The sequence below is a fragment of the Melitaea cinxia genome, chromosome 23 (assembly GCF_905220565.1).
Source record: "Melitaea cinxia chromosome 23, ilMelCinx1.1, whole genome shotgun sequence".
Lineage (NCBI taxonomy): Eukaryota > Metazoa > Arthropoda > Insecta > Lepidoptera > Nymphalidae > Melitaea > Melitaea cinxia.
In genome coordinates, this window is record NC_059416.1 from 2800685 (window position 1) to 2815162 (window position 14478).

Sequence of the window (14478 nt, forward strand, 5' to 3'; positions counted from 1 at the left end):
GCAAGTCATATCGAAACCGGTATCGGTCGACGGTACCCTTCTTGAAGTTGTTCAGGATTATGGGTACCTTGGTTATATCATTCATTGACGATGGCTTTTTCGAAGTGGCCCAAAGAAATAGTGCCTTTAACTTATGAGAAGGAGGCCAAAGAAGTCTGGATGAGGATTGCGGAAAACCAGGATGTCTGTCGCGAACTGAATAGATTTATTATATAATTCTTAAAATATTTACAGTACTGTTGTACATAACTGTAACATTCGAAGTTTATGAATTAACGACTGATATTTGCTAATAAATTTAAAAATAAAACACATTATTGTAAGGTAGAAATTTAATTACATTATAAAGTACATCTATAAATGTACTTAGACGAGGCCGTCAGGTCTCTTTAATAATAAAACAAATGTTTAAAAGTAGTGTTATACAGACATGTATAGATAGTATAAACACATTCTTTGCCAAATTCCAAATTTCCATTTACCTCCCAAATTTCTATCCCGTATTTGTACTTTATTGTAGCTGTATTCAAGTATTATTCTTTATCAGTGGCCTTATTATTTAATTCACGTTTTTAACGGTCCCTTAAGTAATCATTTATTCTGCTGATGATTCTCATTAAATTAATTCAACATTGTGTAATGTGACAAAAATATGACTGAGGTTCTGCTTTATACGATTTTTATAAATCTATTGATCTTTAAATAAAAGTTTTATTATATTAACCGCACATATTAATCTCCTTCGTGTTTCCTTCATTCAACGCGATATTGACGAAATCTTCCTACTTTGACACTATTAGAAGCCATTAATCTGATGAAATGAAACATTTTTGAGACACTTGGGGAGATATAAGTTAGATGAAGCTAAAGAAATTTTACTTCAGTCCTGTGGTCTAAAGCACACTCGTTTTTTATCGTCATACTAGTATTCACATTCAACAAATATTACAGAACAAGCTATCTATACACATCTTTATCTTCTTTAATCCTCATCCATAGCGACTTCTACTTCTTTCTTTTCCTTCTTCTTCTTTTTCTTCTTTTTCGTGGACTCCTGTTGTGCTTCCTCTTGCTGTGTTACTTCCTCGATGGCTTGTTTCATGACGTCCACGTTTTTCATCGGAATATCACCGGTCTCATAGAACTTTAATCGATCTTCCACTTGTTGACGTAGTTTCTCACCAAATACTGTTGTTTGCTTTTCTAGAAAAGTCACAAAAAATATGTTAGTCTTAATATTACAATATTAATAATGCTTTTATTTCAAATATAATTTGAAAATATTAATAAGTAAAATCACCACAGAACCATATTATGTAAGATTGCCAATTTTAGCAACCCGGCTCATCTTCGCACAGGTGCAAAAATTATCAGCGTTCCTCTACTATGTTATGTATGTATTATACATATAAACCTTCCTCTGGAATCACTCTATTTACTAACCGCATCAAAATCCGTCGCGTAGTTTTAAATATCTAAGCGTACAGACAGCGGAAAGCCATTTTGTTTTATACTATGTAGTGATTGTAGAAGTTTAGTTTTAAAGAAAATCTCATATTACATACTCTTACGAAAGAAAAGCAGTAGTTCAATTGTAAATCTAACTACAACTACTATTTAACCATTATGTACCTAGTATATTTGATTTGAATAAAAACGATTCGCCGAACTGCATTATATGAAATGCAAGTTTTATCTTATAACTTCCAAAAGACTCAAATTAGACAATATATTTTTTCCCCTTATTTGGACAAGATTTGTATAAAATATAAAAAAGCTCGACATATCAACAAGAAATATGGCCGTATTAAATTTAGTTTATCACAAAATACACTCACCAGAGAAGCAATCGATCCTCGAAGCAATGGAGCACTTATTAGCAAGGTATCGACTGATACGTCCCTTGTTCTTGAGACCGGCTCGTCCGATGAACGTCGAGTGATACAAGAGACCGTATTTGGGCGTCTTTGAACGGGTCTTTAGAGCTCGGAAAAGGGCTTTTTCAGCACCTAGGAAAAAAAATGTACGATATAGTTTTTCATTTATTTATTTGATAAAAAAAAAGGTTAAAATTGTTTCATTTTTTCATTTAATTTACTGTGTAAAATGTGATAATTTTTTTTTCTGTAATAGAGCTATATTTGATATGTTATATTTTGTAAGACAAGAGTTAAACACTTCAGCAGAAAGATCAGAGGATAATCTACCACGCTGCTTTAATGTAACAAGGACTACACAAACACCCAGACCATGGCAAAAATCTGTATTGTCAATAGAAATGTTTATCGTGTGCAGGGATCGAACCTGCAACCGCCAGCGCAAACGCCACAAACCAATGATGTGACCGTTGCGCCAACGCGGTGTCTATATAACTTTAACAGAACATTATTTCAATATGATCTATACGAAATTGCCCACAAAATTGGTGTCATATGCAACGCTCCTATAAAAAAGGAAGAAATCAATTATATTGCGCGAATCCCAACGCGAATACCCAATGTTGAGAAACCCATAATCATCGCGTTTAACAACCGCTACACTAAGGAGGAGTTAGTTGCCTCGTCGCGCCGTAATAAGCAGCATCTTAACTTGTCTGGCCTGGGTTTCAGTGCTGCGGGAGATTTCTATATTCACGATCATCTGACGCTACGGAACAAAAACCTACTCAGTAAAGCAAAAAAATTGGCGAAGGAGAAGAATTTCAAGTACATCTGGGTCAAACACTGCAAAATCATGGCCAGGAAATCGGACACATCACCAATATTTTTTATAAAAGGCGAGAAGGATCTCTTGAAAATTACTTAAAATTTAGCTCAAGATTATTTAAATATAATAATATAATTAGTTTGAGAATCATATTAATAACCAGTGTCTTTTGTTCGTCTTACCTCTTGCCGAGCTTAATAACTAACGAGGACGGGGCAGTCATTCAGTTATCACACGTAAGTTTACACCGGTGTGCACAGCTAACGCCGATATGCGCTTGCGTTTGCGATGTCATAGCGCTCATTATCGCTTGCGCACGTGCATTGCTGAGAATAGATTCGCTTACACTTAGTTATTACACTACTACCGTCTATTGTACGCTTGCCGAGAATGTAACAAAATTACAATTTAAATCATATGATTTTATATACTTAAAAGTCAAATCATTTTTGCGTTTTTCTTCATTTCTTTGCGCCTGTCTAATGGCGTGTATCGTGGGCTATGTAATTCTTATTTTAGATAAGCATAATCTCACAAACAATTATGTTTGGTACCTACATATTATATGTGCGGGGATTTCGGCTTCGAATAGTGTCTTTTTATTACGCTGTAAATACCTCAACTCGATTTGTTTAAGCTATGTATTACTATCTATCAATAATGGCTTCATTTGATCTTAATATATACTATCAAAATACACGAGGTCTACGCACAAAAACCCATCTTTTCAAGCGAAATCTATTGCTTAAATCTTATGATATTATCTCATTGACTGAAACTTGGTTGCATGATGGTATATATAACAGTGAATTATTTGATGACCGTTATATGGTTTGGCGTAGAGATAGAAATTATATTGCTACCCAAGAGAGATACGGAGGGGGTGTACTGCTGGCTGTACGTCGCGAAATCAGTGCGGTGGACCGCCCGGAGTGGTCCTCGTCGGCTGAAGACATGTGGGTAACCGTTACTCTTAAGAATGGTAACAAAACCTGTAAAATGCACGTATGCACAGTATACCTCTGTAGCGAAAATCATGGTAATTCTTATAACTCACAACTGTTTAATTTCACAGATAATCTTGAACAAATAATTAATTCACATCCAAGTGATTTATTTTTAATTACGGGTGACTTTAACCTTAGCAACGTTAGCTGGTTCCTTGAGTGTAGCACATACCCGCAATACTCCGGAGTAACAGGTGAGTCACAAACTTACTTTTTTGACACATTATCGGAATGTAATCTTAATCAATATAATCTTCACCGTAACATAAATAACAGGATTCTAGATTTAGTATTATGTAACAAAGGCTTGCGAGTTTCTTCCTGTGACGACCCACTAGTGCAAGAAGACCCTCACCATAAGTCCCTTGACATAATAATTGAAAGTGTTCATTACGAGCAACTCCCAACCAAGCCGAGACTGAAGTACTTTTTTGAGGCAGGCGACTATGTAAACATTAGGCAACACTTAAATGATCTGAACTGGGATAAACTCTTGCAAAAAAATTCGGTTGAAGAAGCTGTATTTAATTTTTATAATTGCTTAAATGAAGTGATTAATAAATATGTTCCCCACAAAGTTATAAAAGCTACTAACTTTCCACCATGGTACAATGCCTCTCTGAAAAAGGTACTCAAGGAAAAGTTTAAATTTCTTCAAAAGTACCGTATTTATGGTAACACTGAAGACTATGACTCCTTCTCCTTACTCCGTCACAGGGCTAAATCGTTGGAATCAAATTGTTATGCTACTTATATTAAGAAATGCGAGGACTCGATAACCAAAAACCCAAAGTTATTTTGGTCTTTCATAAAATCAAATAAACAAAGTTCTTGTAATATTCCTACCTCCGTGTCTTACGAAGGAGATACTGCTGATACAGGGGATGATATTTGTACATTATTTTCAAACTACTTTCAGTCCACATTTCTGTCACCTACCACCTCCAGCATTCGGTCTAATACTCATGCTCCGCCTCCCAACCATAGTAATGTAATCACAGACATAGAAATAACCCCCGAAACGATTAGTAAGCTACTAAAATCCTTGGATTTGACTAAAGGGGCCGGTCCCGATCATATGCCACCGTTATTTATTACGAGATGTTCGGACAGCCTAACTAAGCCCCTAGTAATACTATTTACACGCTCATTAAAAGAAGGTATCATTCCCAAAATCTGGAAATCCGCCTTTATATCCCCAATCTTCAAAAGTGGAAATAAGAGTGATGTGAAAAACTATAGGCCGATTTCCAAATTATGTATATTCGCAAAAATACTCGAAAGGATAGTTCATACTCAAGTCTATAGCTTTTTGTCATCTTCGTTTATCCCCGAGCAACATGGTTTCGTTAAGAGACGCTCAACAGCTTCCAATCTGCTGCTCTTTACAGACTATATTACATTGAGTATGGATTCAGGTGCACAGGTTGACTGTGTATTCACTGATTACAGTAAATGCTTTGATCGTATTGATCATCAAATACTCTTGAAAAAACTTTTAGATGCTGGTATTCACGGAAACTTATACAGGTGGTTTAAAGCTTACATTGAAATGAGGTCTCAAGCTGTTGTTCTCAATGGCTATATGTCTTCATGGAACTGGGTACCATCTGGAGTCCCACAAGGCTCGCTGCTGGGTCCATTGCTGTTCAATATTTTCATAAATGATATAGCTTCTTGCTTCAAGCATTCAAAATTCCTACTTTATGCTGACGACATGAAGATCTTTCAAAGTGTACGTATTGAAAAGGATTGTCATCTTCTACAGCAGGACCTCTTAAGATTCGAAAATTATTGTTTCATAAATAAATTAGATATAAACGTCGCAAAATGCTTTTCGATCACATTTTCACGTAAAATTAATAACATCAAATTTAAATATCTACTAAGACAGCAGGAGCTTAAAGTAGTAAATGAAATACGAGACTTGGGCGTTACTCATGACTCTAAGCTGACGTATGAGTACCATATAAACAATATTGTAAAAAAAGCGAATAAGTCAATGGGGTTCATTCTACGCCAAAGCACTCAATTTAATAGTATTAAGCTTGTCAAGATCCTTTATTGCTCATATGTGCGTAGCATACTCGAATACTGTTCACAGATTTGGAACCCACAATATGTTGTATACATCAATAGGTTAGAAACAATCCAGCGTAAATTCATGAGATATCTTCAGTTCAAGTCTAACAAGTTTGACGAATGTTACGAACATAGATGCAAAAGACATCATATATTACCGTTGCATGAAAGGCGTAAAATAGCAGACATTACATCGTTGACCAGGATAGCGCAAAGTGAATTAGATTCTCCCGATCTTCTTAGCAAAATTTACCTAAAACTACCTAAAAGATCATTAAGACATCCCCTCAACTATTTACATGTCCCTAGTTGCTCGGCAAACTATAGGCAAAACTCCTTTCTTTTGAGGTCCGCAGATCAAATCAATAAGCTGAATGACTTCCCCGACTTTGACCTATTCAACACTTCTGTAAAAACAATTAGAACGAAACTGGCAAGGCACTGGTTCGATATGGTATCATAAACCTCTTTTCCTTATTTAAAGTTCATTTAGAGAAAAAAAAAAAAAAAAAAAAATTAAAGTGTATGTAGTTATTTTCATGTTGGATTTTTTTGAATTTTTTTTTTTTCAAATTTTTAATTGTAAATTTTTAAATTTTAAAAGCATTCAAAATAATAGATTTGTACTTGCGAAAGCAACTAAATGGTGCTTAGATATTTCCTTTTTTTTTAAAGCAATTGTTAAAATGTATCACTGTATGCTTTCCTAAAAAAACAAAATAAATAAATAAATAAATAAATGATTCATTAGTCAAATTTCGATCTACTAAAATTTTTCAAGAAATAAATAATTAGAAAAATATATATGTAAATACACTGTCTATTAAAATATCCACTTACCAAGTATCTGTAACGTTGAAGCCGGGTACTTAGCTAGACTAGTCAATGATCCAGCTTTAGAGATAAGCCTAGCTCCGACTTGGTCTCCGATGAGTGTTGTAAGATTTGGAGCGACAGAGTTCATCTTTGTATGTAAGTATTCTGCTATTTGCTTCCTAATAAAGAAATATAAACAATTTTAATAAATATATAACATTTAACATATGGTAATTAGTTTCGCTACTTTAAAATTAAATTACTGTGAAGTGGTTAGCTCGAATATTATAGTACTAAAAAGCAAAATTTTATTTTTATAGTATTTTTAATTATTTATTGACTAGCCTATTGGCATAGTTTGCAGTGATCATACTAAGTCTAGATGTATGTATTAAAAATACATATTATTAATATTTATATTTGTAAAAAGAATAGTGTAGCTAAAACATTAAATTGCCTGCCTTAAGTACAGGTTACTATGTTTTAAAACTACTTAACTATTTGTAACTAACCTGTAATTACTCAACGCTACGACCCTTCCAGCAAACATCTGTATATTAATCAAGTCGACCGGTGATATATCCATGCCCATAGACATTTTGGACGCGTCCACTATAGCCTGAGCCTTCTCCGAGTCACCGAGTATCTCCGTCAATGGTTCTATGGATTCATCCGAGAGTGTCTTACGATCTTTTATATATTCAGCGCACTTTGAATAGAGATAATTCTCTGGTACGATGGTTACAAGCTCCGGGAAGTGGTAGGAATACCATTCTCTGTGAACAAAAACGTTATATGTAAGCTTTGGTGGTTTTGTAGATTGTAAACAGTGTAAGTGTGTTGTGTTTGTGGGGATCGAAACCGTGAACACCAGCGCACACACCTCAGTCAATGCTGTGATCGTTGCACCAACACGTCGTCAAAAGAAAAAAAGAAAAACGAGTCTGCTTTAGACCACACGACTGAAGTATAACTTTTTTAGCAATTATAGGCCTGTACTGTGTCTTAAGATACATAAGAAACGCAACTATGAGAGAAAGAGAGAAAGTAAATGTGTGCTCGCACCTCTCTCTCTTGCTCCGTTCGCCTCGCCCAATCACACTTCTCATAACGCTATCGTCACGCATACACCAGCTTACTCCTCAAGTCAAGTGTGCGTAAAGATTTACTTCAAAAATAACAATACTAAAACTTCATTTCAATAAACGTCAATATTTACCTGATCCTCATAGAAAACGTATTAACATCTTTATCCAGCTGATCCAGCAAAGCAATGGACTGTATAATCATATTGTCTACTCGGTGTACGTTGAACTTTACTCGAGCTCGGGAGTATGAGTGACCGAGACCCAGCTGAGCAACGCTGCATGCTTTGAGTGTTAATCCTTTGATTAACGAGTGGAAATGGTGTCTAATACCTGAGGAAGATACAGCAAAGTTAGATTTTTTCGTTGTTCGAAGCAAAATAACTAATATACTATAAATTAAAATTTATGTAAAAAAAAACTTCCTAAGCAATACTTTTAACGAAAAGATAATCTTCAAACTGTCAGACTGATTTTTCCAAATACTACAATTGCTGAGAACCTCCATAAGGAAACTCACCTACATACTAAAAAAGCCACAGTCAGTTCATCCGTCAAAGAGAACTAAATAAAAAAACTATTAAAACCCCCTTTTTTTCATCAGGGCTTTAAATTAGACAATACATTGCAATTCAGTAAATTAAGAAACGAAAACTTGGCATACAACCAATTATTAAGGTGTCTGTATCAATATAATAATAATAATAATATTCTTTACTGCACACCATTAAAAGACACAAACAAAAGTAGTATAATTAGAGGAAGATGTACAAAGGCGGTCTTATCGCTAAAAGAGCGATTTCTTCCAGACAACCTTTGGGTATAGGACAGCGTATAGAAAAGCGGTTAGGAAGTGTACAAATAATTGTCATAGAAATTAGAAAACATTACAATAAATTATAAAATTATACATACATATATATATAATAAGCTCTTCATAAGTTTAATAATCTTAATAATGTTATTATTCCATATTATTTAAAATGTAGCAATTACATTTGAAAATTTTATCAAATGAGTTTGATAAATCAGTAAAAACTGCTTTAATATGGCACAATTTTTTTACTTGCAATAGATCAATTTGTGCAACTAAACAAAAGCTTTTTAATTCATTTTATTCTTTAATTTGTCATATCAATCAAACTAAATACATTGTGAAACAATTCTTTGGATATTTGAGATATGATACACGCATACACTTAGTGTTTGACTCCTAACTGCTTCCTTCAAATGACGGGTTCTGTAGGTTTTACAGGTCAAGTTCCACATGAAAAAAAATTGACTAGCCATTTTTTAATTTTATGTTGTATTAATATATCAGCTACTCTGGTAACATTCTGCATAATCTCTGCTCATTCTGCATAATTTCGTACACCACAACCTTCAGTATTCAAAAGGGGTTTCAACAAATTTTAGTACATGGCCTAAAAAGGGGAGCTATGGCATTGGAAAAGAATTACTAAGGCATGTTACCAGAAAAAAAATTAAGTCCTACACTACAATATAAAAATTATAATACGAGTATTACATAATTATGTCATTCAAATTAGTCTTTCCCTTGTTTTTCTAATGTGTAATCATCTGTATAAAATATGTATGTATTTACTTATATATGATAATGAGTATGTATATGTTTATGTATATGTATATTTGTATTTTGGTATGTATCTTCATATGTATTTGTTAATATGTACTATGTTACATTTTAAAAAATATATATATTTTATTGGTGTTTTTTATTTTTCTTCTTAATAAATACGTCTTGCACAAACGCAACACTTACTCATGACCATGGGTTGACTGGAAGAAATCTCTTTCAGAGATAAGTCAACCTTTGCCAAAAACCTTACTATTATTTTATGTTTCTATGTGTATTTTTAGTGCAATAAAGTATACTATAGACAAGAATATTGTATCTTATTTTATAACTAGCCATTATACAATTTTCAATACAAAATCATTGCCATACAAAGTAGTTATATCATAATATGATATTATTCATATTCAAGAACATTGAAAACAATGAACTGTGCCATAAAATTGACTCACCTCTTAAAACCTCTGGTACAGCACCAGTATGGGAGCAAGGGATCTCCAAGGCCTCGCTGATAGCTGCCCCGAGTTTAGGGTCAGACACACCAAGAGTGCATTTGCTACGTTTCTTCCTTTTCGGAAGACCACCTTCTAAGAAGAGGTTGAGGTCTTCTGGTAGAATACCTGAAAAAAAAATATATAATTCAATGAACATATCATTTATCTTCATTGTATGTTGGAAATTTTAGAATATTTATTTGAGTGTAGCTTTTTGTTATAAAGTCTTCCTTCATTAATAATAACAAAATTAAACAATATTCTTTATAAAAATTAAGCATTGTGATAAATAGGTTTTATTTTTGTACTTATTCATTTTAAATTATGATTTTAATTTTTGTTACCTAAACTTTCACTATCTCTTTAATCCTTTAGTAGTTGTTAATAGAAACTTTATTGTTATTGTACTGTTTGTTTCCTAAATATAAATAAATAAAAAAAAATAAATCTTACACTTTACATGCTACAAAAATAATCTATGTAGTTTTTATTACCTTCAGAGATAGCATTGATGTTCTCCAAAGCAGTCACAGCAGATTTAAAAGGTTGGAACGCTATCAGCGTCACTACAGAGTTAAATCTTTGCAAATCGGTCACAGATTCTTCAACTTGAGGTAAGAAAGCTGCTAGCTCCTCGAATTCCGCCACTCGGAACAGGGCGAAACCCGCACTGTGCTCATAAAGCACATATAACTTACTCTAGAAATAAAAAAAAAATTATAATTAATTAGTATTATATGTATATGAAACAAAATGCGCATGTTAAAGGGTTTTTAAAAATATTTTAGTTAACTGTAGCAACCGCTTTACTTAAATTCATAAATGCAATGATTTATTAGTAAAACGAATGCTCTTTTGTAGCACAATTTTATTACCACAAGTCTATATGAACTAGCAATAGATCAATTTGTGCATATATATACTTATTTGTTATTGTATTCAACGCTATTAAATAAATGTAAAACACTAAAGTAATATACTTGTTTTAAAACATGTTTGCCATTTGGTTTTCGCATCGTGTTAATTATTTAGTTTAAATCTTCACTTAAATATAATACCAACAAATAAAGCAAATACACTACAAGAAAAAATCTATTCAACTCACCATTTTAAAGTTTCCGTAACACTATTTAACATTACTAATTGAGTAACATAAACCATGTGTTGAAGTCTTCTTGTCTTCCGCACCAAACACGCACCAAATAGAGGTGCTTGACTTTACACGCTTAACACTTTGTAGGTTATACCATTTCGTTCTACTGTTTTTTTGCTTCAATAAGTTGCAAGTAACATTTTTTTTATCAATCTTAGTGACTGATGATTATTATTACAATTATTATATTTATTGACATATAGGTATTATAAAAGTAATTTTAAATTTGAATTTTATTAGCATTTCATTCAATTATAATTCCATAATAATTTTGTTATTTACCTTCAGACTGCGTTGATAGAAACGCAAATTTATGTTAAAATATTTACCTACTTAAAAAGTAATTTAATAAAATATTTTTAATAATTATAAATATGAAATATTTATACAAATTTTTACACTGTTTAAAAATACTGCAAAACGCTAACATTTTTTGATATTAAGAAATTTTTTCGTCTTTATTTAGTTAATTCCTTAATTTAAACTTTTTAAATATTATCTGTGCTTTTAACGGTGAAGAATGTCAAATTTGAAATTTAATTGTATACTACAGTGTTGACTGGTGTTCATTTTTGTTAATTCCTTGTTTTTAAATTCGTTTTAATGAAGACAAAGTGATATAAGGTATCCATTTTTATCGTCAGGTATTATTTACCTTTGAAATTAAGTGAAATGTGTTAGTTACAACAACAAAATGGCTACAATATTGATGCAAAGGGACCTTGTTTTGACGCTGAAGAAGGAAACTAATTTGAATATCGGGTTACTAAGCAAGCTACATCCTATGCTTTCGGAATTATCATCCTTAATATTCAAAAATAATGCCCTCGAGAAACCTACACAGAATCTATTTAATAATTTATCGTATTATTTAGTGTCGATAATTGATCCTCAAGTGCACGCATCCTTAACGTGGCCTTTATATGATACGAAGGCGGAGAGAGCTTACAGAAACGAACTATCTAATTTTATTAGTAATTATAGTTCAAAAGGATTACTAACACACGTCATGTCTTCATATTTAGTGAATCCCGGATGCTTTAAAGTGACTGTATTACTGTTTCAACTTTCGCAATTGGCGGTAAATCGCTTACTTGTGTCCAAAATGGTAAAAGATAGTAAAAAAGCATTGTACAACACTATGACTGATAAATATAAGTCCCAAGAGAAGGATGGCTTCGTTGAATGCATTGACAAGGAAACTAAAAAAATGTTAAGTAAATTTTCTAATTATTTGTGTAAACGGAAGATTATGGAACAAATAGCGTTTTTATTTCGTAAGAAAATAACTGAGATGGAGAATAAATTGACTGCTATAAATGGTCAGGGATACATCGACAATATAGTTGATAATTTTATTAAGACCCATGCTATTGACAATGTGTATAAAATGGAAATTTTAAAAATAAAAAATATAAACACACGGTCAACCTTTTTTGAAAATTGGCTTTCAGAAACAGATAGTAAATTGAACATTATCGAAAGTGAGTGGAATGCAAAAGTATCACCATTATTGAAAAAGTCTAAAAACATATTACAAAATACGGAAGAGTTAATTAATAGACATACAGGTCAAATGGAAAGGAGTTCGTATATGATAGAATATGATCCCAAAACTGATTTTATATCCACGTCAGAGTTACAAGGGCAAGTTAACAGTCAACAAAAATATATACTAAGGAATTTAGAAAGGGACGGTGTACAGAGTTTTCCAAACCTCGTCCGAGCATTTGTTATATCTATATGTTTTATCCTAAAGAACAATGAAATCGGAGACGAGATATACAACTTTAATAAATATTTGGAAGGCGGTAAAAGAAATTACGCTGAAGTTGTCGGGGCTTTGAAGATTTTAATAGAGAGAGTTTTCAACGCTGAAGCTAAATTAAAGGTAATGGTTAAAATTTATTTTATGTTATTCACTCGACGAGCAGGCACTTTGTACTTCCATTATTTTTAGTTAAAATATAATTTTCTTAAAATTTGTTTTGTACTACAAAGTATTACAACTAACTGGTTTACTTGTGAAAATAAAATTGTAATTTCTGATTTAAAATACAATTAATTACTAGTATAATTAGAAGTATGTCTGATTCCAAACATATATGTACATTTTGCATGTGCAGTTTCTAATTTTTTTTTACAATGTCATTAAGAAATATAAATTTTAACTTTTTCAGTCGTCATCTCTCAGCTGTGATCAGACAATGTCTGTCAGAGATTACCCAGAAATACCTCCGATACCCGACCTATCAGACTTAAAGATAAACCGAGAGTACCAAGTATTTTTTGATACATTCACACCCTTAAACTTGTATAAACATCAGTTCAATTTACGGAGACGTACAAGTGGTAATTTCCTTAAACCTCAGTCAAAATCACTGATGGCACCAATGTATCAATCCACTAGAGATGACTTTTTGAAGAGCTTGATATCATGCAGAATTAGTTCCTATGATAATGCCAATACAACACACAATCACAATATGTCCGTAATATCAAATATTAAAGTTAATGAAACTATATCTGAGTGTTCCGCTGGCTTCACAAAACAACAGATCATTAGATTATTGTCGACGAAAAAATCTAGTAGTTCAAAGAAATTCAAATATAAGCAAGATAGGCCGAACATTAATATCAAGAAAGGAGGCTTATTCAATGAATCTGTTAATTCAAATGATAGTAATGGTCTGTTTCGTAGTTATTCATCACCAAATTTATTTGAAAATAGAGAAAAAAGATCGCTAAATAATGTCAGAGGTAGAAAACTGTCTATAATGCAAGAGGATAGTCCACAGTTAGATGTTTCAGGAATCGCTTGTCTAGCCTCTGATAGCAATTGTAACTCACCACACGGCCTGGGAAACGCAGAAAGTTCTAGACAACCAGATACATCTGGTTTCCCAATAATTAAAGTGACCAAAGAAGCCGAAAATAGGATAAATAATGTTCTAAACGAAATCAAAGTCGATCTTAGTAATGATTTAGGAATGGATAGTACCGTATCACCGATTTCAGAAGTGTCCAGAAAGAGTTTGGAACAGGAAATGCAATTATCAAAGACTAAAACACCAAAAACGAATACGTCCCTTATAAAAAAATCAAGTTCTTTAGAGAAAATAATAAATAGGTTTAAAAAGGTCAGAGCCACTGTAGCGCCGCAGAAGCAAATCGACATGAGTGATATTAATACTATTGTCGAAGAGAAGGAAAATGTAAATTTTGACGTAAACACAGCAAATAGAATATTATTACCAGATCTATTGAGTCCGAGTTGCAGCACAGTTAGTCCTAGATCAAATAATGTGGAATATTTAGATCAAATATGTTTAGAAATGGATGAAGTAGCACGTAGGAAGCCTCGAGAAAGTCTTGGCACAGCGCTGGGTGTAGATAATACTTTTCTAGACCAATTCGAATTGATAGACTGATATTTATTATTTGTTATATGTGATTTTATATTGCATTCTTTGCATTTCTTCTGAAAGTTCGAATAATGTAATATAAACTTAGATTTTAATAAAATTGTTTCATTGAT

The 14478-nt window shown here is 32.6% G+C and overlaps 2 protein-coding genes across 2 annotated transcripts; one reads left to right on the top strand and one right to left on the bottom strand.

Moving 5' to 3' along the window:
• Window positions 1-317: 317 nt before the first annotated feature.
• Window positions 318-10803, bottom strand: LOC123664932 (nucleolar protein 56). Its single transcript, XM_045599300.1, has 8 exons — window positions 10768-10803; window positions 10282-10486; window positions 9746-9913; window positions 7831-8029; window positions 7124-7387; window positions 6636-6790; window positions 1839-2009; window positions 318-1203 (listed from the first exon to the last, which is right to left on the bottom strand). Exons 1-8 carry the CDS (start codon window positions 10801-10803, stop codon window positions 983-985), a joined length of 1419 nt encoding a protein of 472 aa, XP_045455256.1. The 3' UTR covers window positions 318-982.
• An 831-nt stretch (window positions 10804-11634) lies between these two features.
• Window positions 11635-14478, top strand: LOC123665172. Its single transcript, XM_045599515.1, has 2 exons — window positions 11635-12837; window positions 13121-14478. Exons 1-2 carry the CDS (start codon window positions 11635-11637, stop codon window positions 14369-14371), a joined length of 2454 nt encoding a protein of 817 aa, XP_045455471.1. The 3' UTR covers window positions 14372-14478.